The 27426-nt window shown below is 39.3% G+C and overlaps 1 protein-coding gene across 5 annotated transcripts in view; it reads left to right on the top strand.

Moving 5' to 3' along the window:
* Window positions 1-213: 213 nt before the first annotated feature.
* Window positions 214-27426, top strand: part of frya (furry homolog a (Drosophila)) — a 46826-nt gene continuing 19613 nt past the window's right edge. For 2 of the 5 annotated variants that reach the window (XM_085429235.1, XM_085429239.1), the window contains exons 1-25: window positions 5300-5699; window positions 14239-14438; window positions 17771-17824; window positions 18670-18809; window positions 18923-19013; window positions 19161-19240; window positions 19331-19411; window positions 20302-20470; window positions 20712-20804; window positions 21104-21202; window positions 21816-21917; window positions 22130-22233; window positions 22675-22783; window positions 22897-22983; window positions 23089-23260; window positions 23392-23524; window positions 23666-23773; window positions 23881-24136; window positions 24245-24427; window positions 24515-24601; window positions 25585-25844; window positions 26049-26238; window positions 26490-26614; window positions 27051-27108; window positions 27274-27365. In XM_085429235.1, coding sequence (XP_085285361.1) covers window positions 5483-5699; window positions 14239-14438; window positions 17771-17824; window positions 18670-18809; window positions 18923-19013; window positions 19161-19240; window positions 19331-19411; window positions 20302-20470; window positions 20712-20804; window positions 21104-21202; window positions 21816-21917; window positions 22130-22233; window positions 22675-22783; window positions 22897-22983; window positions 23089-23260; window positions 23392-23524; window positions 23666-23773; window positions 23881-24136; window positions 24245-24427; window positions 24515-24601; window positions 25585-25844; window positions 26049-26238; window positions 26490-26614; window positions 27051-27108; window positions 27274-27365 — 3290 coding nt within the window. In that variant the 5' untranslated portion in view covers window positions 5300-5482. Of the gene's footprint in view, window positions 334-5299; window positions 5700-9179; window positions 9447-12344; window positions 12696-14238; window positions 14439-17770; window positions 17825-18669; window positions 18810-18922; window positions 19014-19160; window positions 19241-19330; window positions 19412-20301; window positions 20471-20711; window positions 20805-21103; window positions 21203-21815; window positions 21918-22129; window positions 22234-22674; window positions 22784-22896; window positions 22984-23088; window positions 23261-23391; window positions 23525-23665; window positions 23774-23880; window positions 24137-24244; window positions 24428-24514; window positions 24602-25584; window positions 25845-26048; window positions 26239-26489; window positions 26615-27050; window positions 27109-27273; window positions 27366-27426 lie in introns of those variants that run through there. The other 3 variants (XM_085429238.1, XM_085429236.1, XM_085429237.1) reach the window with 3 other exon arrangements.

The following is a 27426-nucleotide window of genomic DNA, read 5'->3' on the forward strand; positions in this document are numbered from 1 at the left end:
TTGAACTCCATAATGAAATGTGTAATGTTTTAACTCAGTGTATTGTAATAACCTGTACTATTTTGTGCTGGGCTATTTAAAAACGCATACACTGGCCCAGAGTCAGGTTCATCTTGCAGACTGAGGAGTGTTTTTCATTATTCAGGAGGACATGAGCATGGTGGCTGCCGGGGGCGGAGTCTCTGTCCGAGCTGATGGAGGGAGAAGGTGATAGTGAGAGCAAGTGCATCTTAACAAGTGGAGCTCCTGGGGGGATTTCGGGGCAAAAACTTGGACCAACTTCCCGAGAGGAGATGGAGTAAGCGAAACAACTGATTTCTGTTACAGTCAAAGGTATTTATCAGCTTTTAAAATATTGAGTAGTCTTCTGATTGAAGTTTCAGGAGTTCATATTTTACTCCAGTCTTGGTTTTTGTTTTTTCTTGTGTTTGTTTTTCTTTTTAAATTAGAAGATAGTATAACCCGCTTATTTATCTCTCTGGTATTTCAGAGACTACAGGAATATATGACTTGAAACTCTCTCGATGTAAGCTGCTGATAGCTGGAGTAGCTGTCAAGTCGAAGCTAATTAAAATTGAGATGGATTTATTGAAAGTAGACTTTATAAGTTTTTCACCCAAATATTTTTTCGCATCTGTTTAAAGGAAACGGATTTTTGGTTAATCGTGTCAAATAGTTCCAAAGTCCGTTTGCATGACCAATGCGGGAAGAAAACGAAAGTTACAGAGAGGTTAATCTTTAAACACAAAACTGTAGTGAATCAGAGGGTGTCTTTTAGCCCAGATCTAATCACGTCACAAGGGGGGAAATTCCCCGTTGAAGGTTTTTTGTGATTTTGCATGTCATGCTGTACCTATAATCCAAGTGAGTTTTCAGATTTCCAGCAGTCTTCTTTTCTACAAGGTCAAAGTACTGAGCACTTGAGTACTTAAGAGAGAAAAACGTGAAATTCTATATTTGTATATAGACTCGCTACATGTTGCTCAAGCTTAGCAGATTTCCAAAAAAAAAAAAAAAAAAAAAACCAAAAAAAACAGAAGTGTTGCCTTGGGGATGCCAAGGTGGCTGAGTTGCCAACACTGTCAGCGTCCAGAAGAAACCGACAGGCTGTGAGACTTTTTTGTGGAGCTTGTTTTTTCTACACATTTGTGTTCAAAAAGTTAAAAAAAAAAAAAAAAATGCCATTCAATGCCAGGACAGAGTTAACACTCGTGACCACAGAGGATTTTTTCCTCATTTCTGACACTTTGTTCTAGTAATTAACTTTTGATGTGTGCGTTTCCAACATAAGTAAGTGGCCATCTGTTTATTAACAGCTCATCAGTGCATTGAAACTACATATTAAACCTCGAGGAAGAAACTCCTAAAAGCTAAGTTTAGACATCTAACAGAGTAGTAATATAATGTGCCATATAAGCTTTTGTCAGTTACATAATTCAGATCACCAAGTGCACTGTTAATAGGACTATGTCTTCCTTCCCATTAAAATAAAGTCGCAATAGGGTTACAAAACAATACAATGAAATTAAGGCGTGCCATAGCTTGCATACATTGTGTAACAACATTGGATTTTGGATATCTGATCTTTCATCACAGGAATGCAACTGTGAGTTTGTATTTTTGTGGAGAGATTCAAACTGCATCTAAATTAGCTGTTTGTTATTTGAGCTCTTTAGGGTTTTTTCTGTGAAATAAACAGAACAAAATTGTTTGAACAAAAAGAGATGAATAAATATGATTGACTTGAACTTATTGTCAAGTGGCATTATTGTTATTTTAGGGAAGCTCGAATCCTGCAGCCTTTAAGTGATATACTGTTGATATCAATAGCATTATAAAACGAGAATGTTGTAACATACAGTAGTCATACAGATTTGCCAGAATCAGAGTTGTTATTTAAACCTCATCTTCAGCAGAGAAGAAGAATACTTGTAAAGATTTCCAACCCTTCCTCATGAGAGAGTCTGTGTTTGCCTGTAGGGCAATGAATATAATGAAGGCCTTAACAATGAATCTTAACATATTTTCCCCTTTTTTGATGTGTACAATGCTTATGAGTTACTTAGATAAACCCCGAGGCAATCCACATGGCACAAAAGACTGAATCAATAATGAACACATGCTTTTAAGTCAGTCTGCAGCGTGCGCTGTGCTGGTATTGTCTCCAGCATCCATTAGAAGCTATCAATACGAGAGGCAAACCTGCACTGTTGATGCACAATGTATAAGAACATAATCACCTCACTGTAACTGGATCTGCTCTCCTTTTTCAGGGGACACAGTGGCTGCATGTGTTCAGTAAGAAACCCTCCCTCGTCAGGCCGATAATAGGCATGCAGAGCAGGGAACAGGTGCTGTTTGTCGACTTGTTTGTAGCCCTTGAATAGTCCTTTTGTGTGCTGACCCATCCCAGATCCAAAGCAGTGTAAAGAATAGGTGGCCCATTGAATAATTACTTTCTGTGGATGCTTGCTTTTTGTTTTTAACCTTAGCTGTTTATGTAAAATGTGGAAACGGCTGGCATGTCAAAGTAATAAAAGGTTTTAGCAGCTGTAAAAATCTGACAGCCTCGATACCATGTGGCTCTAAATTGTCATTATGCAAAGTCTCTCCATTTAACATTCAGGAAGTTTGTAAATTTTTAAACAGCCCTCTGAAATGTAGATTAATGCTGCTTCTTTGCTGACAGTAAACACTTAAAGAGAAATGCTCTTTGTTGCATTTTCATAGACACTAATAACTTATCATATGTAACATCGCAGCCATTTGTATCCAGCTTTCATTCCCACATTGTGTCTTGCTACTTGTTGCATGTGTCCTATTCAAGAGTCCATGAGCATATCTGGAATTAACCTTCAGCAGGTTTGTGCTAACATTAGGTCTTGATATCTATCAATTATTCATCGTGTTCTGCTGTGCCTGTTCAAATCTAAATGTGTCTCACCATGGAAACAGCCTTGTAGCTCCACCAGAGGGTGTTGGTTTCAGCGGCCATGCCGACACCGGCCTATTTTCCCAGTTTGGCTACTCCTCCTCAACTTTGGTGTACATGGAACAAATTCAGTACATCCGTCCAATCGTCTGTTTTCTTATCTCTGTCTCTCTCTTTTTTTTCTTTTTTCTTTTTACCACAGAGTCACTTGGGAAGGGGTTGAGCCTGTTCCAGCTGACTTTGGGCAACAGGCAAGCTCAGTATATTTGAACATTTTTATTTTGGATTACATGCTCAGACTAGACATTAGCTCAGTTATGGTTGATGAATGAAAATTAAAATTATGAGAAAGTCGATCAGAGCTTGATGTTCTGGAAGATTCTCATATTCCTCAATGTTAGTGTCATATTTCTGGTGTCTTTTTGATGCAACACTGAATTGGTGACGTTTTGTTGCTGTTTTTATTATAATATGAGGTAGTTTAGAACTAATAATGGACTTTTAAGTCACTATAATAATGCCCATTATAATAATAAAGTATAAACAAGTAATACACTGGTTTAGTAAAGTTAAAGCATTAAACATAAATATCTAGTCAATGTCCATCTCACAGTTTAAATAAATGATGTAGCATCTAAAAGTTTACACACATAAACTCTACAGATCTACTTTTGCTGTTGTATTGGCTAAAGGACACATAAACGTATCTGAATATTGCAGGGCAGTTCTCTAGATTGAGAGTCTGCAGTTTTATTGGTCAATAAACTAAATAAACAATTATTGTTTAATGTGAAAACAAAGTTACACTTGCATGTACTTCCCGCTCCTATTGCATTATCAAAGTGTCATAATCAAGTCATAATTGTAGATGTTACTTGAACTAAGGTCATACAGTGACTCAGCAAGGAGATCTATTTTTGTCATATGTGGATAAAGAAATGCATGTGGTGCTAAAAGTCACATTTTCAAACAATGACTGACTGGAGAAAGGTGGTATTACTTGACACTAGAGGGTGCTCTATCACTATAACATATTTCCCTCCTACATTCATTTTCAGTAGCGCCACAGTACAATACGGCAGCTTTTGTCTCAGAAGCTTGGAACGTTTGTGTATTGCTGTAAATATTTTTATTGTTGAGAATGCTTGAAATACTTGACCTGAAAATATTAATCAAACCCTAACTTGAAATATTTGCACAACTGCACAAAAACCGCACATGCTCATTAGAAATCAGACTAAAGGGGTCTTTTACTTTTAGTGTTACGGTGCAAAGATATTTAGGTGTGATATTTTTGTTCTTGCTTTTGGTGGTATGAGTCCAAAACAGGAAGCGTGTTTTCAGATGTTGTGATGATAGGACTTCGTTCTGCTTATTATTTACTCTGACAACATGACTGTGTTTTTAAGTAGGTCAGGCTCAAACGTGCATGAAAACCAGACTCAAATTCTGGGAATCCCGATGAATGTACTTGCACTATGAAGTATTTCATAGTGTTTTCTTTAGGATAATATTTTCTTTGACAGGTGACATTACTGCTGGACTTATTACTTTGGGGAAAGGCATGTTGCCAGGGGCTCCCTGTTGTTCAGTGATTCTCTTTGCTCTTTGACAGAGTCCAACTCTACATGTCAGCAGACCATGAAGATAGTTATGTCTGAGTGTGATGGTTGGCTTTTTAATTGTCAACACATTTCTTTGTTCACTGGAAATGCATACAAGAGGTACATAAAGTATAGGCTAGTTGTTCTGCTGTTTCTTCCTAAAACAGAAAACGCCTTTATGTCACGTACATACACAGGGTGTTTGTGTTACGGATGTAGGTCAGACTAGGAAAAACTGGTTCATGTGATAGGTGTGTCCAGTTAGTGTTCACTTCAGTCCTTGAAGAAGACTAACTAGAGTATAAGAATGGCCTAACGCAGAGTCACCGATCATGTACTGAACTAACGGAACCTGTTCTGTGAAGCAACTGGAAGATCTATTTGTTTGTCAAACACAGAACAAACAAAGAAGTTGTCACACAACATTTAACGCACACTTTTCAGCATTCTCGTAGGGATTCACGATCATTTAAGGAATTAGTTTCTATCTAATTATTGCTTCCAGGGGCAAGAGATGCCTGTTTAGACAAATACAGGATATTTATTCAGCGCTGCCTCATGGGCATACAGTAGGCAGGGATGCTGTGGCTGTCAGAGCAGCCTCTCTATCCCCTCCCGCCCTCTTTAGTTATAACTTTGCCCCTCTCTTCTCAGCCTCCTGCCTTTTTTGCTGAATGAAGGAGGAGCTGTCTAAGTAATTCAACACCTGCCCAATTCATGAATGTTACTGTAAGTTGCTGAACTGCCCTGACAAGTACTGTAGTTGAAACACATTAGTAGACTGAAGCCGACAGCACTTGAAGCATCTCTGCGCGGCAGAAAATTAGTGTCCAGCAAGGACGAAGAACTACGTTACTAACGAGGGAAAGGGAGGAGAAGAAATTAAAAATTGTTCTACAAAAAGAGTGGAAAACCTGGCATTCCTTCAAATGACTCTTTTAGAAGAATGAAAGAAGTAGTGTTGGGCTTCCTGCCATCCAACATGTCTTTAGGAGAGAGTGTCGTGAGAGAAATGGCCAAAAGTGAGACAGATTGCTCTGAGGGACTGGATGAGATTGCTCTGGGGCGCATTGCCAGCTTACCTTTGGATCCATTCCCACCCAAGGACTTCAGGGGGAAGTTTAAAAAGATGCGTCATAGGAAGAGGCCAACTATTCTTGAAAGTAGGTGCTGCTTTGACACAGTCAAGTTGTAGTGATTTCCTCAGTAATCTGTGTAAAATGTGGTTTTGGAAATATCTGGTGAGCAACCAATACCAGTGTTTCAGCCACTCATGCCCCCACTTTGTGAAATTCCTCACCTCCTCGTTGTATTTCTCATAGTTACACAGGAATCCAGTGACTTGTTTGTAATGGACTTAGAGCGTGTACATCACATAATTTTTTATATTATGTAGGATGATGAATTAGCTGACCTTTTCAGTTTTTATGGATCTTATTTCTTAAGTAAATTAATCAACAGAGAAACAAGATGACTTCAAATAAATGGGACATTAAAGAATGTTTGAGAGAGACAAAAGAAGATGAAGAAGCTAGGGGCACCGGGTGCACTGAGCGAGTGTGGGAGGCAGTAAAGGGTTTGAAGTTGATAACCATAAAAATGGCTGAACTAGACAGACATATTTCACATTCCTCACCTTCATCAGAGCTTGATAATGCCTATAATAAGTGCTTAATGTGTTAAAGGCTGTGCCCACTTAAAGCCTAAAGAAGGAAAGATGCTTACATTGGGGGTTTTTTATAACCAGCAATACTTTTCTTATTTATTCATCCTCTGTTTGGGTGTTTTGTTAGTGAACATGATTTGTGGAGAAGTTGCCACTGAAAATGATAAAACTATAACTGGCATTTACAAGATTATTCTCAGGCAGCTTTCCTTCTTGAGAAGTCTCGCTGATTCTAGCCAGTGTGCCAGCAAACTGCCACTGCTTTATATCTACGTTTGGCATCAGTTGCCCCTAGTTATCCAGACACATTGTTATGCCACAAACAGGGTAAAGAAAGTTTCTTCAAAGTAACACAAGGTCTTTTCATGATAAACATGTTTGGCTGATGCAATGCAATGCAATGCAATGCAATAACATAACATAACATAACATAACATAACATATTTTTTCCAATTTTTGTTAATTCAGATATCTAATGAATCACGTTGTAGCAATTACGCATGTAGATATGGTTAAGAGTATCAAACTGAGCATCAGGACAGGGAAGAACTGTGACTGTGACATGTTTTCAGAGTGTTTCAGAAACAGATGAACTACTGGGATTTTCCAGTACAGCCAACTCTAGGGTTTCGGAGAGTGATTCAAAAAAGTGAAAATATCCAGGGTGCGGCAGTTGTCTGGGTGAGATTATCTTGTTGATGTCAGAAGTTGGAGGAGAATGACCAGACCGCTTCAAACTGATAGGAAAACAACAGTAACAGTAGTTTTCTCAGCACACTGATCACTGCTTAGACACCACAGTCTACCTGAGTGCTGTTGTTGATCGTGGCCATTCCTTTATGTCCACAGTGTGCCCATCTTCCAGCAGGATAATGTGCCACATCATAAAGCTCAAATCATGTCCAACTAATTTCTTGATAACAACGAGTTCACTGTCCTCCACAGTCACCAAATCTCAATTCAATAGAGCACTTGTGGAAACTGGTGAAAGAGGTGATCCACTTCATTAACTTGCAGCTGATAAATCTGCATCAACTACTTGCTGACACAAATGCACTTCATTGAATAAACAGTGTTTTTTGTATTGATATATATATATATTTAAACTACTGTAGGACCCTAAAAGGTTTTAAGGTAACCCCGAAATGTGTAACACAGGCCTGAAAGTGGTTGGTATTTCCCACGTTTCCTTTCTTTCGTTTCTTTCTTTCTCCATCATTCTTCCTTTACTTTGACTTCTCAGTGTTCCGCAGCCTTGCTAAAAAATGATGGAATTGAATACGTCTTTGCATTTCAAAGATTCCAGTCAAGCTGACCAGCTAAATATGTTTTAAAAACTCTTCTTAAGAAATTATGCTTTTTAAAAATCAGAATTGGCAGGAATTGACCATGTATAGTCAAGTCTGATTAGAGAACATAATGAATTCTCCTGTTAAAAATAGTGCTCGGCTTAAATAGTTACTTGTTGAATTGAATTGAGGAGATGTTTGCTGAGAGGGCCATGATACAAGCAACATGTGAGTATTTACCTATTAACAAATTATTTAGATGAACTTATCTAAAAGCTTGTAAACTTCAGTTTAGTTTAAACATTTGATATTTAATGTTTTGACATTACTGTCTTAAAAAAGACCAACTGTAAATAAAAGAAGTCAGAAAAACCCTTCCCCTTGTAATATAGATACCATAGATTATTGCTTTATGACTCTTTTGTAACTATAAACAAGTGTGTAAGGAGATTTAACAACCCTCATAAATGAAGTCAACAGCATCTTTTCACTCACTTGTTTATTTATGTCATGACATAAAACTGCTGCGGGAGGGATTGATTGTAGAGTAACACAATGTGTGGAACGCTTCAGTACACCAAGCAGGAATGTCCTGCTTGGTGTATTCAGTATACCCAACTACTGGGTTGGGTATATCCAGGACACCTGAGCCTCTGAAATGTGTGTTTACCAAACATTGCCACGGCCAGTGGTGGCTTCTCCATCACAGAGTGTATTACGTAATCAAGTGCAAGTGGCTGCCGCTTGATGGATAGGCAGAATTCTGATAGGATTATCCTGAGAGCACTGAGCGGGAGTGAGAGGGGGTAGATTGGAGGATGTCTTTATAGTCCATATGGTCAGGCAACTTGCTTGTGCTTTCCACATGCCAGAATAATGTAAATATTGGATGAAAAAAAGGAGCATTGTATTATAGTTTTACTTTGGTAAAATGATTTGTAGACATCTATACAAAAAAAAATCAAAAAATTGCAATTTTTTTTTATAATGCTCTTTCTTTTTGTATATTAATTGTCTTGATATTGGGGGAAAAATTCCTTTGCTCCACTGTTTTCAGCTCTGATGTATAAAAAAATTATATATAAATTAAAATTAATTTAATATATTTTCAGTAATGCTGTTAACAGTAAACATTAGTCCATTGCATGATTTTAAATATAGTTGCAATAGTGCTGAAAGAATCTGTGAGATGCAACACTGGACTGTGTGAACATTGGACACATTCCAATGTATTCATTTTTGCATTATCTGCAAAAGAGAAGTTTTACACTATGCGGCTGACAATTCTTTTTTGGGAGAGTCGGCCCCTCTTCCCATATTTATTTTCTACATTCAGTTGATTTTATTGGCTGGCTGATCACTTACAGTTAGAACAGTTAGAGTCATTTTCTTTTCGCTCAGCCAGATGTAATGTGTCATACTTCCTGATTTCTCATCTCCTCTGTCAGTGGTCGTGACCTGACAGATTCTCTCAGTCATCCTGAAAGACGCACATGCCCAGTTCTCTCATCATTATCAGGCCTTGCACGCAGACAAACAGTAGTTATTATTAACTGCTCTCCCCTAAGAGGATTGCTTCCTGCACTCTCAGCCTCCACGCAGTTATTTAAAGGGAGCTTGCACTGCCGCCCACTGCCTGCCACAGCTTTAGAGAGGGAGAGAGAAAGAGTAGAGGGAGGGAGAGAGAGGGCTGATAGCCAAGGACAGGACACAAGAGGAGGGGTATAGCAGTGCTAGTGTGTTTTCTCAGGGTCTTGTCAGCACAGCATTGTGTGCGTCACAGAGAGGTGACAGCAGGCAATACCTGCTGGTCCCAACCTAACTGCTGCTGTTGCTGCTACTGGAGGGAAACCACAAGTAGAAAAGGGGGTAGGAAGCTACAGCCATGACAAGCCAGCAGGACTCGGGCTTCTTTGAAATCAGCATCAAGTCTTTGCTGAAGTCATGGAGTGGAAGTGAGTACCAGTTTGTTGTTATTGTAGTGTTCACCTGGCAGAGCTGAATGACTGTTAGTAACCTGACTTTATAGCTCTATGCTGCTTCTTGGTGCAAATTAAGATCAGCGAAATGTGATAGTTCTGTATGCCAGAAGCTGCAAATTTAATGTACTTGTAGTAACAGCACACCACAGTTAAAACAGCTTTTTAGTTGTCTCTTAGCAACAGCCAGATACATAAGTTCCTCAAGGATGACTAGCTAAGTCATTATACAATAGCTTATGTTACAAGTTTTGCGGATGGTGATTCTGCATCTGATTATATTTAAATTGTGGCCATATTTCACTTATAAACAGAGCCAGAATAGCTCTTATTAAGTGCAAGGACACAGTAATAGGATTACTGGAGGTTCAGCTTGGTTGCATCTTCTGTCCAAAGCTCACAGCTTCATTGCCTTCTAGTGAAACCATCAGAGTGAGATGAAATGCCTTCATGCTTCAGATCATGGTGCTATTCTGTTTTATGTGAGGTGTGAGAGGTGGCCTACAGAATGGATGCAAAACTAATGAAAAAGCCGAACGCAGGCATTAAACCTAGCTTCTTAGCAGTTTATTCATGTGTGCTATATCTGTATATCGCCACACTAAATTGATTAATACCTAAAGTGCTAAATGTTTACAAGCTAGTTGCATGTCTCAAGCAGACTGCATTAGGAGCTTAATCTGAATGCAAAGAGAAACCATCGAACAAGCTGCCCCTTTCCACACACTAAACATTGAGCCATCTCCTGATGATGTTGCATAATCCCCACACTGGGTCACTTTGCTAAAGTGATAAAGGCACAGGCAGTCATTGTACTGTATCAGCATTTAACATTTTCATTAAATTTGTGCTCTTCCCTAATCTCATCTCTCTGCTTCCATTCTCACAAGCTGTTATGTAATGTATCACAAGATGGCAACAGATATAGTGTTGCTAATAAAAGTTCTTTTTTCCTTCATGAGATGTGAGACACAGTGCCTGCTAATATGTGACTTGATGAACTATATGTATTTATATATATTTATTTATTTATTTATTTATCTATTTTAGTTTAATATAGAAAATAATAGCTTCCAAATTGGTGTAGCATGTGTGTGTGTCTGTGTGTGAGCACAGGGTTAATAATCACAAACATTTTTGGATACCCGGTTTGATAAGTTAGTTTGTCCAGCACTAATAAAACAGTAACAAACAGCAGGACAGAACTGCCATTGTGGAGCAGCTGCATCAGGTTTGTTGTTCAATGTGACTGAAGGCCAGTCCTCCATCAGCCAATCAGAGCAGGAGATGAGCTGTGGGGATCTGGGTAGAGCGGTGCGGTCCAAACATGTTTAGTTACAATTTATTTTCTGACATTTTTAAAAGCTACTATTCAGTTTCTTCTCACATTTTGAATTAAGTTCTTTATTCATTCTTCTTTAATGTTTAGCTTTGTGTAGCAGTATACAGTACAACAAGAGCTCTATTTTTGAGAAGCTGAAAGTAGTATTTTAATAGGAGCTAAAATTGTTCTATGTGCACTTTAAACAGACAGATGTGGGGTTTTTGACCAGGGCTTATATAATTGGCCTGAAATGCTCTCTCACAGCAGGCAGTAGTTTCCTGCATGATGTCAGCTGGCTCAAACAGGGCCGATGGTCAATAATTTGCAACCATCATTTTAAACTGCTTTTCACAGAGGTTCGTAATCACTCTCTCACTCTCACTTTTTGAAAGACTAAAGCTGTGAACTAGTGAAAATATTAGCATAATAATGTTGTCTTTCTGTTTCTTCAAGTCCAGAGAGGTTTTAATTATTTATTGGAGAAATGTCACATTTTGTGGAGGTGTCTGTGGAATATTTTAACAATTTGGGTTGTAAATGAAATGCTCTGTCACTTTATGGCCTACTCTATGCAGCAATTTGTTACAGTATTATAAACACTTCCTTTTAGTCGAGTAACTAAGGATGTTGTCCCTTTTTTCCCAGCCTGGAAGAATAGTATAGTGTGTACATTTGGAAACTTCCTTTTCTTACTGCTATCTCTTAAAATGCAATGTCAGCTTTAGAGAAGTTGAACAAAGTTTCCCAGAGGTCTATATTGACACTGGAATTTTTGGTCCAGTTTAAGAGGTCAGTGGTATCTAAATATCCAGCCACTCTGTTCACAAACTGCCGCTTAAAGACATTGTTTACTCAGTAGGGATGTCTCTGTGGACTGCATGTTTTGTGTGTGTGTGTGTGTGTGTGTGTGTGTGTGTGTGTGTGTGTGTGTGTGTGTGTGTGTGTGTGTGTGTGTGTGTGTGTGTGTGTGTGTGTGTGTGTGTGTGTGCAAGAGAGACACTTGTCAGCCTGTTTGCATTGTCCTCCAGGGAGTACCACCATGCCCAGGGTGTTTCCAGCATGGCGATGATGTAATGCACGCTGTGCCTGAGCTCCTTGTTTGCAGGGTCACATGTCATGTCTCAGACTTCGTACAGTGCCAGAGCAACAGACACAGGCTTGATATGCACACTGGTTCCTATTTACAACTCGTCTCTGGTTTAATATTTTGTCAAGGGAAAATGTAGATATTGCTTTATAAATCTGGGGTGTTAAATCACAGAGTGTCTGTTGCTGGAACGTTGCCTAAAATCTTTGCCTTAATGACTTTAGTTCTTCTTTAAGAAGTTGTCAGACTTTAAGGGAAGTGCAGTGAAACAGTCACTGTGGTCAAGAATGGTGTTTACACTCTGGTTGTCTGTACCTCGTGGTTTTGCATCACCGATAGGGGGTGGGGGGAGTGCTCTGTCAGTATAGTGTTTACTCCTGGATAAATATAGTCACCAGTCTATGCCACCATAGCATGCTGGACCTCATCGCTGTCCTGTGCCTCAGCTAAAAATTCCCGCCTGACCTTCACTGTTGGAAGGCACCGGGTGGTCACAAGGCTGGAGGAAGCCATAGCAGAAGCCGCTGTCAGAGAGAAAGAGAGAGAGCGAGATCTAGAGATTGTGTGGTCTCCCGTACCAAACACTACTCCCACTTTTTAAAACACACCCGCTGTTGGCTCTGTGCACCATGGAAACTATAACCAGAAGGACAGAGCCAGCTGACACACAAGACATGGAAGTTGGTGGATTTTACTAGCGAGCGTTTGTCTTAAATCAGGACAACCCTGGATACCATATCCTCCTTTCCCACTATGGACGGGACAGCTGTGTGCTGGAGCAAGGCCAGCGTCATTAGCTTCATCAAGGGTCTGGGTAGGTGCTGCGTGGATCGCCACGAATGAGGGAAGCATGTTCTGAAAGCCATAAAAGGTTGTTACACATGCTGGGCATTCCTTGAGAGATTGCCGAATGCTCCATGTCCTGAAAAGACCTGGAGAAGAAAACTTGTGTACTTGTACCAGCTTCTCCAACTTCTCTTATGCAATTTGTCAGTGTTGCATAATTTGTGGTGCCTCATAAAATGCTCATTGTGTGTTTGCTCATCTCCTCTCATTATGTTGCATGCAGCTTGTACAGATGTGTAAAATCTAAGCTGCGATTCAGTTTTTGGCAATTTATTTAAAGTTAGTTGTAAAGAGGTAATAGCTTTTAGTAAAGCAGTAACAGCACAATTTGTAGTCGCTGATGAACCTATCAAACTTTGTATGAACGTCTTAAACCTTCCTGTTTTGGCTCTCTCATGTGGCATACAACAAATGAAATCCTTAAATTATATTGTTAATTGTCTTTTATCTTGTCACAACCTTACTAGACTAATATATTAAATTTCAAGACTTACATGCAGCCAAATAGTAGACGTAATAATTCTACATCTCCAGCAAAAGAAAAGGTTAAAGCCTTCAATTGTACATTAAAAATATATGAGTACTCTCAATTAAAACATTTTTCAGGTTTTTATGGTTTGGTGAGGTCATTTAAAGAAATATTTGTCAAGCAGCACTGGCCTCTCAGGGAAATCTCTCCATATGACTGTGTCGCTTTGGATAAATATGCAGCACAAAGTGAGTGAAAATAAAACTAAAAAGGAAAAATGTGATTTGTGATTTTGACAGATGAACAGTTTGGGTTGACCTTTACTATTGCTGATTTCTGTCCAGACGTATTTATTACATGCGCATGCACATGTTTACGAAAATATGGTTCTCACTGTAAGGCACTAGCTCTGTTCTGTCCTTTGACTATTATACACCAAACCCAGGCAGTTTGTGAGGCTGAGGCCTGGTTAGAAATTGCAGAGTTATCGCTGAAGGAAAATGTCACGCTTCTAATAAGATGTTTGTATGCATGTCTTTACTGTATGTAGCAGGTTTGTGTCTGGAGGCACAAGAGTTCAACACAGAGGTTAAATTATTAACTCGTGGGTTTTTTCATGGGTTTAAGTGGCCCGAGGCAAGCCATTCGTTATTAAAGGTGGGCCATATCATAACACTGAGTGAAGGATGATCACACGCACAAGGTTTTTGTTTCCCTCAAAGGACAGTGACGACTTTAGTACAAAACCAAAACACCAGCTGCAGGCCATGGTGTTTTATTTCCATATGTGCTCTGCTCACTGTAGCAGGAGGAAAGAAACAGCAGACTCAGGGCAAGACGGTGCCCTTTGGACAGTCTTACTGAGGAATGCTCAACATGTTGGGAACTTTTTGTCCATGTTTGGAAACTTCTCAGCAATACCCTGTTCGGTGAACTCTTTTTCTCTAGTGGCTGATCCTGTCCCACTCATTGTGCTCGATTTGGCAATGTTTTACTTAATGAAACTGTTTCCCATCTTGTGGTTTTTGTTTCTCCTCCGCAGCCTCGCCCGTGGGGAACGGATACAGTAAACCTCCCATCCCTCCACTCTGCTGTCCTCAGGGAGAGAAGGGTCCCCCTGCCATGATGCCCATCACCATTGACCCAGAGAGCAAGCCAGGCGAGTACGTCCTCAAGAGCCTGTTTGCCAACTTCACCACCATGTCTGAGCGCAAGATCCGAATAATCATGGCTGAACCGCTGGTGAGTGGGAAGAGGGTTACTGCTCTTTGTGTCCTGTAGTGATTAGTTGACATTCTGTTTATCTTATGGCTATAAGATAATAATGTGAAACTAAAAATGTAGCATTAAAGAGTGTTATATTAGTTAAATATAAACAAAAAGTAAAAAGTTTAGAGTAAAAAATTAACCCTTAGATTTTTTTTCTTGTTTACTATCCTGTTAATCATCTCCTGAGCCCTGGTGGGTGTTCTGACCCCAGATTATAAATCTCTATAACAGAAAGATGCTGGAAAGACAGGCCTGTGTCATTTTTTGTTGACTGTAATGAATTACAAGTGGTGAAGGATGCTTTACTTCTAAGAAAATAATGTTTTAGTAATAATTTAAAAACACACAGTCCGGGTACTCAGAAGCACAGAAGCGTCTAATGAACTGAAGAAATTTCAAATCAAATGATATTAGGAGAAATATATTATCTATTTAACTATTTAAAATATATAATAATTAAGTAAGAATTTTGCTAAATGAGTAATGCTTGAGATGATTGTCCCTTATCGAAAGAGTTATAGCTTTTGTTTGACTTTTGTTCTGTCAGTCAGACAGATAACATGAAGTCACTTTTGTGTCTCAAAAATATGATGGAATTTTTGCACTACTATCTTATAGTCACATTAGGAAAACAATGGTTGTGGCATGACCAATATTAATGTCATTATGTGCAATGAATTTGCAACTTCGCTGCCTTTGAAATGGTTTCTTAGAAGACAGGGACCAGATGTGCAACAGTTATCAGCAAACTGCAATTCTCAAAGCATCTTTGTGTGTCAGTGAAGTGCCAATAAGATGGAGTTTTGCTATCAGTTTACAACTCAGTTCTGTCAAATTGGAAATTTCATGCCGTCAGTTTGTGGTCATAAGGTGATTAACTGTGATAAATCGATTAAAAGTGAAAATCTGCTGCCATCTGTATACAAAGAAATTCACATGAAGTACTTACATTCAGAGTCCAGACAGAGCCTCGTAGAACTGAAGCAGAAATTCAAATATTTCCCCACAAATACAGCCAGGACAGATTTAACTGTCTAGGTGCTTGGCACCCTGCTTTTTATGTAAGAATGTAACCAGAATGCAGTCATCTGGCAACCAGCTGAGTCCCCGATTGCAAAGACAAGTCGCAGTCATCTTCAGACTGACTTAGATCTATTGCAACATGCAAAATTAGTTAGCAATTATTGACAAACCTTTGTCAACCTGTCTGATTGCAGTGATTCCAAGTCAGACCACGATTATTTGGAAGAAGACTGCCCTCCACCACGTGACCTGTGCCATTACCTTCCAATCAAAAGTAGCTCACTTTGCATGTACACCCCCCGCTGATCAGTAGTTAGTCTCTGCAGATACGTGCAATCAATGTCCAACAGCAAAAAATGTACTTTCACTGAAGTAAAGCGAGTCCTCTTCCGAGGCTTTTATCTAGAGTTAATATTTTCATGTTTTCACAGGAAAGTACATGTCGTCTCTATACTAATTATGTTTCTCTTCCAATATGTATTCATTTATCATTCATTTTAACCATAAAATTAATATTTAATCAATAGAAACCCACCATAAACTCATTTCTAGCTGTTCTGACTTTGTCTTTATGTTGCAATTAAATATTTCTGGAAAACTAGATGAATGCACAAGCTGGCAATAAAATCTCCAGGAGACTTTTAGTCCAGTGGAGGATGGAGCTGATCCTTTCAGGCCAAAAACAGCTCACAGAAATAATTCTGTGGACAGAAAGTCAGACTGGTGTATCAGTATCTTATAAGTGTTACCGCCATTTGATGATCATCATCATACATTTTGCTTTACATACTGTTATTTAATTATTTGAAACACATAGCTACTCTTCCATGTGATTTTTAGTAGGTCTGATAAATTGTGAGTTTACTTGTTGCCTTGAATCAGTGAAGCTGCTGTGGACATTCTGTCTCCAGTTTTAGGTGCTGTGATTTACAAAAAACTGTTAGTCACCCGCTTCGGCTTGCAGTGAAGTGTTAATTACCATAGGGGAAGAGTGTAGCCCCTTGTTTCATTCTGTTACCCTCCAGAGGACTGCAGGGAGGATGTGTCTCTCTTGGTTTTTCCTCTCAGTGGAGACCTGGCTGAGTAATTTGTTTTAGTCTCTTCTTGTAGTTTTCCCACTGTTGTTGTGAGTTCATTTATCAGAATCCATCATGGACATTGATCTGTAGTCAACATTTGTTAGGGTAAAGCACAAAAAGACACAGGTTACAAAATACATGTATCAATGAAAAAAATGCTTTAAACCTATGAGGAATCAGGCTGGACCAAATGGCAGTAAAATCTTTAAAAGCCATGCCGAGCTAGAAGCATTGACTTTTCTGTCATTCCAGCACAGATGGGCGTCTCAGATTCAAGCATTTGTCTAAAAACTAAAAGGTTCATCAAACCTTGGAGCTTAGCTGGTGTTCCAGCTGTGTGTGAGAGAGAGAGAGAGAGAGAGAGAGAGAGAGAGAGAGAGAGAGAGAGAGAGAGAGAGCATTATGGCCCACGCAATGTCACTGTGACACAGATCACACAGTTAGCTTTTTTGGATTAATCAGCAACTGAAGTGCTGTGATGTGCTGCCTGGCTGATGACATGGCAATAGGGAGTTTTTGGAAAAGCAGGGTTGCAAAAAGGAAGAGAAAGAAGACATTTTTAATTGCACAAGAATAAACAATAGATGTAGAATGATGCTACTGTCTGTTTTACGTAAATTTGCCCTTAAATCAGGCTTGCGTTGTGTGATGGAGCTTCACCTAAAATGTTGTCTTATCTTTCCAAAAATTGTACAATGCTAACAATTTCGTTGCCGTTTTCCCAAATGTTTTAAGTAGATATTTGTGTGCGGTATATATGAAGTGAAGTGAGTTTCAGAGAGTTAAACCATCTGTGTTAACAGCTTATGTTTTTTAAGCCTTTTCATAAAAAGGATGGCTGGTTATGACCTGATGGCTAGAGAGTCAAGAAGTCATCGACGGGCCTATCACTTTGCCAGGAGATGGGTGCACTGAGAATTAAACCCTTTTGAAGGCTTTTATCTTAGATGATGGAAGACTGTAATAATAAGAACTGTCATAAATGTCCCATCTCTAATATTGTAAGTGACCCTGCCTGCTCCTAGCCAGGCAACAGACTGATTGATGGCCCTCTCATTAGCTGGGCTGTGATCAGTCCCGGTTCATACTCCTTAGTCATCAGATTTGGAGTTATACTCTTTAAATCACACTACAAAGAACTTTTTTTGTCTGTATTATTGCAAAAATAAAGTTTTAAAATGACTATTTTTTCTGCCTTTTTAGGAAAAGCCATTAACAAAGTCACTACAGCGGGGAGAAGATCCTCAGTTTGACCAAGTAAGTGCATAGAAATACAGGGACCTAGGACCAAATGCTCACTAGATAAACTATTTGTTTTACCTGTAATATAACCATATTAGATTATATTTTTATTCTATACAAAATCCAACACCAACACAGAGGTAACTGTGTTTCCTCTCCCAATTGGAAAATAAGCACGTCATAGATACTGCTCTAGTATGATGCACTTCAGCTTGAAAAAGTTGATGGTTGAAAGCCCAGCTCACATCCCAAAAGGTCTTTCAGATCTAGTCATGGGCAGGAGTGTTTACCTTGACAGCTGGCACTGCCTCAGCACTAGGTGTATCGAGCAGGTCTGTGGCTTTTCAGAGAAGGCCCTTTCACAGCCACAGAGGTGTGTCTGTGCTGCTGCGCGAGGCCATTCAGCAGCCACACAGAGCCAGGATTCTTCTCCAGCCGTGTGCTGAATGAAGGGCTCACTGTGTTCCCCAGTCCCACCAGACTCTCCTCCCTTCCTGTGTGCCCGGCCTGTTCCTTCCTTTCGCTCACCCACCCCCAAGACTGAGGGAGGCAGCCCCATGGGCGCTCTGTATTTCTGCGTACTGTATCCCCAATAAGAACCAGTTCACTATTCAAACTCGGTGCCTTTTCTTAGTGTTGCTTTTACTTTACTTAAACCCATGTTGCCCATTTATTGTTAAAATGTTTAAAAAATGCTTGAGACATGATGAAATGCAAATTAATGCTTGTTTGTTATTGGAATTGATGTTGAAATTGCTGCTCAAATAAACAAAGGAAATACTGATGGCTATCTTTCACTTTGGTATGTGGACCGCTAAACCCAAATGCTCATTTGCGCTATGTATGTCTTGCTCTCCTAGTTGATAAGCTCCATGAGCTCTTTGGCTGAATACAGTCTCCCTTCCATCCTCCGCACTTTGTTTGACTGGTACAAACGACAAAATGGATTAGAAGAGGAGTTGCACGAGTACCGCCCAAGAGCCAACACCAAGTCCAAAAAGTGAGAACAATTACATTGATTTCTGCACGCAAGCATGAGTCACTTGTAGACAAAAGAATGGTGAGGCTCAGGTGTGCTTTATGATTATAGCAAACATGTTTTCTCTCTAACAGTGACGAGCAACAGAGAGATTATCTACTTGAAAGGCGGGATTTGGCCATTGATTTCATCTTCTCTCTTGTACTTATAGAAGTTTTGAAACAGGTAAAGTGACTAAACTCTGTACTACACAAAATCTACTTAGCTTATCCTATAATTTCATCAGGTTCCCTGATTTATTGCTGCTGACAAAATAAACTTAATTTGGCAGACATCTTGAGATGATCATGTTTTCTATTGATTCTTAATCAGATGCCGCTCTACCCGACCCTTGACAGTTTGGTGAATGAAGTCATTAACTTAGCCTTTAAGCACTTTAGATACAAAGAGGGGTAAGATCTCATCTGTCCTTACAAAGTTTACTTTTCATTCAGTCTCTCTAAAATGTGCTGTTTTTGGTATAATGCATTGTTTTCCTGCAGGTATCATGGTCCGAACACTGGCAACATGCACACTGTAGCAGACCTCTATGCTGAAGTCATAGGAGTATTAGCCCAGTCCAAGTAAGGCACAAAAACAGAACAGTGATAATAATTCAGTACTATTGGCTGTGTTTTAACTTTTTTTCACTGTATGATAAATTACTACCCTGTCCTCTGTTGCTGTCATGCCACATCACATTGGTGTGTTACTGTTCCTAATGCCTTCTTGCAAAACATTCCCTGGTTTAAGAGACTGGAACGTACTGTAGGGATGACATACTTCTGGAGCGATCCCCTTCACCCCAAACTAGGACTGGAAATGAATGTCTCTGTTTATTTTGAAGTTTTGAGATCACCGAAGAAAGGAATAAGCCCTTAAAATAGAGATATTGCCGATGGGCATGCCACATAACCTTTTCTAAAGGACACTTATATGACATATTAGTGAGATATTTACTTTTCTAAAGATCAGGCAAAGGAAGAGGTAATGAATTTGGCTGTAAACTAAAATGAATCGTCTTCAGAAAGGTTGATGCAGTCTCTTTTTTTTTTAAAGGGTTGCTGATTTTGACTGTCGAAATAATACAGCATTTCTTCTCCCAGCTGTATTCACTTTCTTTCAAGTGCAGCTCTAGCCAACAGGGAAGAGGTTAAGAAATGCTCATATGAGCTCCCATGATGAATTATCGTCTAAATTTAGACCAGCTGAAGAATCTCATCTCTGGTTCAATTTGGGCAAAGGATCAGGTGCTAGATGAGGAGTTCATCTGGGGGCACAGACTCACAGTCTGCATATAGAGGGTGAGATGAGGGGCTGATATTTTGGGAGGTGTGCACGCTGAATATTATCACTGTATTCTTTCTGAGTCACAACTCTGCTTCTTTATGGAAGTGCTGACTTGGGATTTGTCTGACTGAGCTGTGCAAGCATGTCTTAATATAGAGCCTCATTTAGCTATTTTTATTCTCAGGTTTCCTGCTGTGAAGAAGAAGTTTATGACTGAGCTAAAGGAGCTGCGGCAAAAAGAGCACAATCCTTATGTGGTCCAGAGTACCATTAGCCTCATCATGGGGGTCAAGTTCTTCCGAATTAAGATGTATCCCGTTGAGGATTTTGAAGCCTCTTTTCAGTTTATGCAGGTATAATAGCTTTAGTAACTGAATAATATTTCTGCCTCAATACATTATAAACTGAATATATATGAATATTGTACTTCTTCTGTACTCATCCTCTGCCGTATTAAACTCTTCTATACTAATGTTTCTGTTGGGTAGAAACTATGAATTAAATTCTGAGAACTGTTAAGATTTGATGTTTTATTTTAACTGTGCTTCCCATTGGCTTTTTCATGCAGCTTACACTATTTTTTCTCTTTCACAGGAGTGTGCCCAGTATTTCCTGGAAGTCAAAGACAAGGACATTAAGCATGCTTTAGCTGGCCTCTTTGTTGAGATTCTGGTTCCCGTGGCAGCAGTAAGTTTCTTCCTCATCTGATTCTTGTGTGCAATACCCAGTTGTTATGTGTATTTCATTGTAGCAGTGTATCTATAGTGTATAGTGAACACTGCATATCTTATGAAAGTACTATTTACAGTATGTAAAAACCCAAATAAAGGTGATAGTTGCAAATTAGCAATAACTTTAAACACACACAAAATAGCATTAGTTTTAGGCTCTGCATTGGAAATGTTTTACACTATATATAGAAGATCACTCAGGGGGAGAAGTTTTTGTCTTTTTGTGCCATACTGTGATGTGTAATCTTGTCTTAGGCTGTGAAGAACGAGGTGAACGTACCATGCCTGAGGAATTTTGTGGACAGCTTGTACGACACAACCCTGGACTTGTCCTCCAGGAAGAAGCACTCACTGGTTAGTTCAAAACAAAGTGACACTGATTGTTGGACCTGTCTCTTTTGTACATCTTCAGTTACATGCTCAGATTCCCTGGATGCCTGTGAATTTTCAAGGTCACTTTTGTGTGTGTTTTTTTTAGTTTTTTAGTGTCTACAATAGAAAACATTTATGAGGGAAGACAGGCTGCTGTTTCATAGCATTAAAAAACACATTAAAAGCACTGCAGTATGTGTAAGCATATTTAAAGTCTCTTCTCCTCTAAGTGTCTTCAATAAAACATTTCACCATGGTAGTTCACATGGATCTGGAAAGACAACAGCCATCTACTTTCTCCTGAGGCAATGATAATGGCTGAAAGCTATATTTTATGAATGATGCACCATCAGCAAAAAACATTTTTTAAAAAAGAGGGAACCACATTATGTCTTCAAAAGGAAGCTGGTTTAAGATGCACTTATGCAAAGGTTGCTCAGAGATAATGCATTATTCCACAAATTGACAACTTAATAGGCAAGTTTGAATATAATATGCAGAAAATCCCAGTGTTTTAGTTGTAAGTCAATAACTTACAAATTAAAAAAAGAGAGAATTTGTTGTAACAAGGCTGCACTTTGTGTCTTCTGTTCAGGCATTTTACCCTTTGGTGACGTGCCTGCTGTGTGTCAGCCAGAAACAGTTCTTCCTTAACAGATGGCACATCTTCCTTAACAACTGCCTCTCAAATCTGAAGGTAATGTAACTTAGTAACTAACAGTTGTAAAACTGCATTTGTTATTTAAAGGATGCTGCGTCTCAGTCAGTCCAAATATTACAGCTTTAATTGTCAAAAATAATTGCGTGAACTACATTTTTTACTTGATATTGTGAGCAATATTACACTGATTATTTTTCTTCAAGATGGATCTATCATTGACTTCTTCGATCAACCTTATTTCATTACAGAGTAGAGACCCAAAAATGGCTCGTGTTGCACTGGAGTCCCTCTATAGACTGTTGTGGGTTTACATGATCAGAATCAAGTGTGAGAGCAACACTGCGACACAAGGGTAAAAATCCTTTACTGTTTGCATTTACATTTATTTTCTTTTTAAGTGTCAGTAAATAACTGTTATCGTAGAAATATCCTATTTTATATTTTATTACAAAACAAATTCTGAACATGATGAAGTGGCGGATTTAGGGAAGATTAAAAAAATGTTTTTAAAAACATTTTGTGGGTTTTTTTTATATTTTTAGAACTGATTTAGACAGATTTAGGCTCAAACCAATACAAGATTTCCAGTAACAGTTGCCTGCAGGGTTATCAGCTGTTTGCAGATGTTATTACGTACAAGCTAAAGCCCACTTGAGGAATTCCAGATGGGTCCAGACAGATATTTGGGTGCTGATCAAGCCCAAAATAAACATGTCTTAAAATGATCTGTCTAATTTGTTAAATGTTTGCACAAAGTCTTTTATTAACTTGCTTTCTTTGTCTCATTTCTCAGTCGACTCAACACCATTGTAACAACACTTTTCCCCAAAGGATCCCGCAGTGTGGTACCAAGAGACATGCCCCTCAATATCTTTGTGAAAATCATCCAGTTTATCGCCCAGGTGAATACACTTGTGTGCTGTACTGTACTGTATGACTGTTAGCAGATGCCATTCGTAATAGAATAATCAGGTTATTTATAACTGATTTGTATTTTATGTTCATTTTTCTGCAGGAAAGACTGGATTATGCCATGAAAGAGATTATCTTTGACCTTCTGTGTGTTGGGAAACCTGCAAAAGCCTTTAGTCTTAATCCTGAGGTACACGTTTGTATAGCAGTCAATTTCATTTGTAAAGGTCCTGCAAGACTGGTAATGGGATGCTGGAAACTGATAACTAACAGGTGACCCTTCTGTCATGTTTAGAGAATGAATATTGGTCTGAGAGCATTCCTGGTTGTAGCCGATAAACTGCAGCAGAAGGACGGTGAGCCTCCCATGCCTAACACTGGTTGCACTTTGCCCTCTGGGAACACACTCCGAGTAAAGAAGACATATCTGAGCAAGACACTAACAGATGAAGAGGCCAAAGTCATTGGTGAGAGAGGCAGACCATGGTCACGAATTCTGAAAATGTCATGCTTCTGCATTTTAAATTATAGGAATTCAATTAAAAATATTCCAGTGAGCTAAAGTAGTTCAATAGGTTTTCCTCTCTCATGTTCCCAGGTATGTCTCAGTATTATTTTCACGTCCCAAAGGCTATTGACAACATTCTCAGACACCTGGACAAGGAGGTGGGCCGATGCATGATGATGACCAATGCTCAGATGTTGAACAAAGAGCCTGAGGACATGATCACGTAAGTTTGCACACATCCCAGCTGACTGGACTGGACTGGACTCATCATTAACTTAACGCTCTTGTTCTCAATACTTGATCAATTTACACTTTGACACAGAAAACAAGACTTTTTAACATAACTGAAATGCGACCTTTTCAGAGGTGAGAGAAAACCTAAGATCGACTTGTTCAGGACATGTGTCGCTGCCATTCCTCGCATCCTGCCTGATGGGATGTCTAAGCCAGAACTCATAGACCTCCTGTCTCGGTGAGTAACCTGATATGAAACAATACATAGAGGACCTGTCATTCATCTGCATAAAAGTTATTCTTCATTTATCATTATTTTTGTTTGGTTTATTTTGTCTTTGTCAGACTGACAATCCACATGGATGATGAGCTTCGACTCATAGCACAGAATTCCTTGCAAAGTCTGCTGCTGGATTTCTCCGACTGGCGTGATGACGTCCTGTTTGGATTTACCAACTTCCTGTTGCGTGAGGTCCAAGACACCCACCAGGGATTGTTAGATACATCCCTTAAATTACTGCTGCAGCTCCTCACTCAGTGGAAACTCACCATGGCTGCACCAGGAAAGACGTCTGACACCTCTAAAATGCACACCACTGAGGTATACACAGTTGTCTTTTACTAACTGCCCATTTTAGAAATAGAAATAAACTAGTTTAGTATTGTGATATTACTACTGGGTAATCAGCTTTTCTTTATTTTATCACAGCTGCCGCAGACCAACTCAAGTCTCAAGACGCCTTCAGAACGAGGTCCACACTCCACTGTGCTGCATGCTGTGGAGGGACTAGCGGTCGTCCTGCTCTGCTCCTGCCAGCTGAGCACCCGCAGACTCGCCATTGCTATCCTAAAAGAGATACGCAGTCTGTTCGTGACTATTGGACAGTGTGAGGTAAAACACAGAAGGAACGCTGAGGAAACATAATATAAGAAAGATATTTTATGTACAGGTTAAAAATGTATGCTTTGCCAACTATAGGATGATGATAAACCAATGATAGAGATCATGGATCAGCTCAGCCCCGGTATATTGGATAGCTTTGTCAACGCTGCAGTCTCTGACACAGTAAGTTGTTTGTACCTCCAGTTTGTGGCACCGCTCCAAAGTAAACCTCGAGATGTTTCTGTTTATTTGCTTCGTGTTTCATTTTCCTAATATTTGTCTTTCGTCACTGTGTTCATTTCACATGGCTCGACTTTCAGAGATGAGTTTTCAGGGACAACCTCAAGCTGTATGGAGAAGATGATAGGATCTGTGAACTTAAAGCTCCAGCAACACTGGCAGTTTAAAAAAACCACATTTATTGGCTAACTGTAATGAAAGGACAGTCAGGCAGACCTTTCAGGATTGAGGGAATTTTTTCATCATTGGGCAGGGCAAAACTTGGTTGCACTTTTTCAGCCTAATGCTGTGGAAGTTACCACCTTCATTTTCCACTGAGCACTCTCTGTTGCCAGGGACAGTGAGTCGCCATAAAACATGTGATCCAGTTCATTCTTGTTGGTGCCCCATTGTCAGATGTGTAAATGTATATTATTGGTTGTTTAGTATTTTTTCTACTCTTACCCAGGCGACTTGAAAATGCTGTTTGTAATATGTTTTAAGATGACCCCGATGAAAGCCACAAACCGAAGTGTTGGTGGAGCTTTAGCTTCTATCTGACTGACATAAAAATATAAAAACAAGATTTTTAACCCCATGTAAAATCTGGTTTAGCAAATAATCTTGTAAGTAAGCAGAAAACAGAAGCCAGGTTCATTAATTATCATGTAAAATTAAATAAACAGCTTAGCAACTTCTGGCCAGCTGTCATTTCAGCTATAAGCATTTTTCTGAGTATAATGAGAGTGGCATGCAACATATGCAACATAAAAAAGCTTTTCTAAATATAGTATGTATTTGTCTTGTTGTCCTAATTACTGCCTTATTCACACTGTAATAAATTAGTTTTACACATTGGTCGACAGTCAGAAAGAAGCAGTGCTTTAAGATATATTTCAGGCATGTCCCTGACCTCTGACCCTGCTCTGTCACCTGCTTGTTTGCAGGTCACCCTGCCAGCTGGTCACCACGTGGACCTGCAGTGGCTCGTGGAGTGGAATGCATTGCTTGTCAACAGTCATTATGATATTAGGAGCCCCTCACATGTGTGGATCTTTGCTCAGTCTGTCAAGGACCCCTGGGTGCTGTGCATATACAGCCTCCTCCGACAGGACAACCTTCCCAAGCACTGCCCCACAGCTCTCAGCTACGCCTGGCCTTATGCCTTCACTCGGATGCAGATGCTCATGCCCCTGGTAGACCCAAAGTAAGTGCCCTTTCAGACTACAGTGTGGTCAGGAGGGAACATGAAACACTTCTGTATTTTTATTTTCTGCACATCCCTATTTAATCTTCCCTTTTCTGTTTCTGCCCCCATATTCCAGTTCTTCATTGAGCTTAAAGTCAAAATTCCCCACTGAAAGAATGTGAGATTATAAAGGATCTAATAATATTTCCTTTTCCTTACCAGTAATCCAGTGTACGCAAAGAAGACCAGTACCTCTGGCAGTGGAGATAACTATATAACCCTATGGAGAAACTACCTGATCCTTTGCTTTGGAGTGGCCAAGCCCAGTATCATGAGCCCCGGCCATCTGAGAGCATCGACACCTGAGATCACAGCTCCTACACCCGACAGCAGTGTCAACCTCGATAACAAGGTACATGCCTCCCTGTCCTCTGGCCTTATTAATTCCCTCTGCGCTTTGTCTCTCCAGGATCAGGTGTTCATACTGAGCTTGTTGACTTTAAAACTCAAAGCATCAAATTACAGCAGCTATTTCACATGAATAGAGCATGAAGTCAATGTGTTCTTAAGTGTACAGACACTTATATCAATGCAGCTCTAAGTAATTAGTGGTCGTGGCAGATTTTATGTGTCTGACTGAGCAGTTGGTGTTTGATGTTTCAGGTTATCGGGAGCCCATCTGTGGCTTGGCTTCTGAAGCAGTTGGTTCCACTGATGAGGGCAGAGAGCATCGAGTTGACAGAGTCATTAGTTCTGGGCTTTGGTCGCACCAATTTTCTTGTGTTCAGGTATATCAAAGATCTATATATTAGGTGCTAATCATTTACTGCTTAACTAAGAAAACAAACTTTCCTTTTTTTTCCTGTGATGCTTTTTTTGTGATTTTCTTTATGGATTAAATATTGCCACAAAACATCTTCAGTTCTGTTTTGTCTTTTTTTTTTTTAATTAACCTGTGAAAAACTGAGAGTGCAATCTAATAGTTTTTCAATAATTAAAGGTAGTGCATTTGTGTGGCTTTTAAAGTGCAGATGAGCAGAGGATTAGAGTTGAATAATACTTTGATGCCTCACATAGCTGTTTCTAAATTGTTTCCTAGAGGTCAGATTTAATAGCTTTTTTAATTGTTTTTGAAAAATGTCATTCTGCAGTTTAATTTTTGCTACTGAACTTCATTTTGTATTTTACATTTATATCACGAGTTTATGTTTTTAATGCACACAGAGAGCTTGTGGAGGAGCTGCATCCCCTTATGAAAGAGGCATTAGAGAGAAGACCTGAGGTATATATGACTCAATTAATACTATATGCAAAATATGCACAATCAGAGAGAATTTATAGCTATGTTAGACTATAATGTAGTATTTGCTAAAGAGTTCATATAGTTTAGAACATTTTATTTTTACAGACAATCTGGTTGTAAAGATGTTCTAATTATGTTTTACAGAACAAGAAGCGGCGTGAACGACGAGACCTGCTGAGACTTCAACTGCTGAGGATATTTGAGCTCCTGGCTGATGCTGGTGTCATCAGTGATAGGTTAGTGTGATAGTATCAGTTGACACTGTTAGCCCAAAAAAAGACTGAATCGCAAAAAGGT

Source organism: Rhamphochromis longiceps, linkage group LG14 (genome assembly GCF_057381845.1).
Source record: "Rhamphochromis longiceps isolate RC_006_pf linkage group LG14, R_longiceps_female_GT1.1, whole genome shotgun sequence".
Classification (NCBI taxonomy): Eukaryota; Metazoa; Chordata; class Actinopteri; order Cichliformes; family Cichlidae; genus Rhamphochromis; species Rhamphochromis longiceps.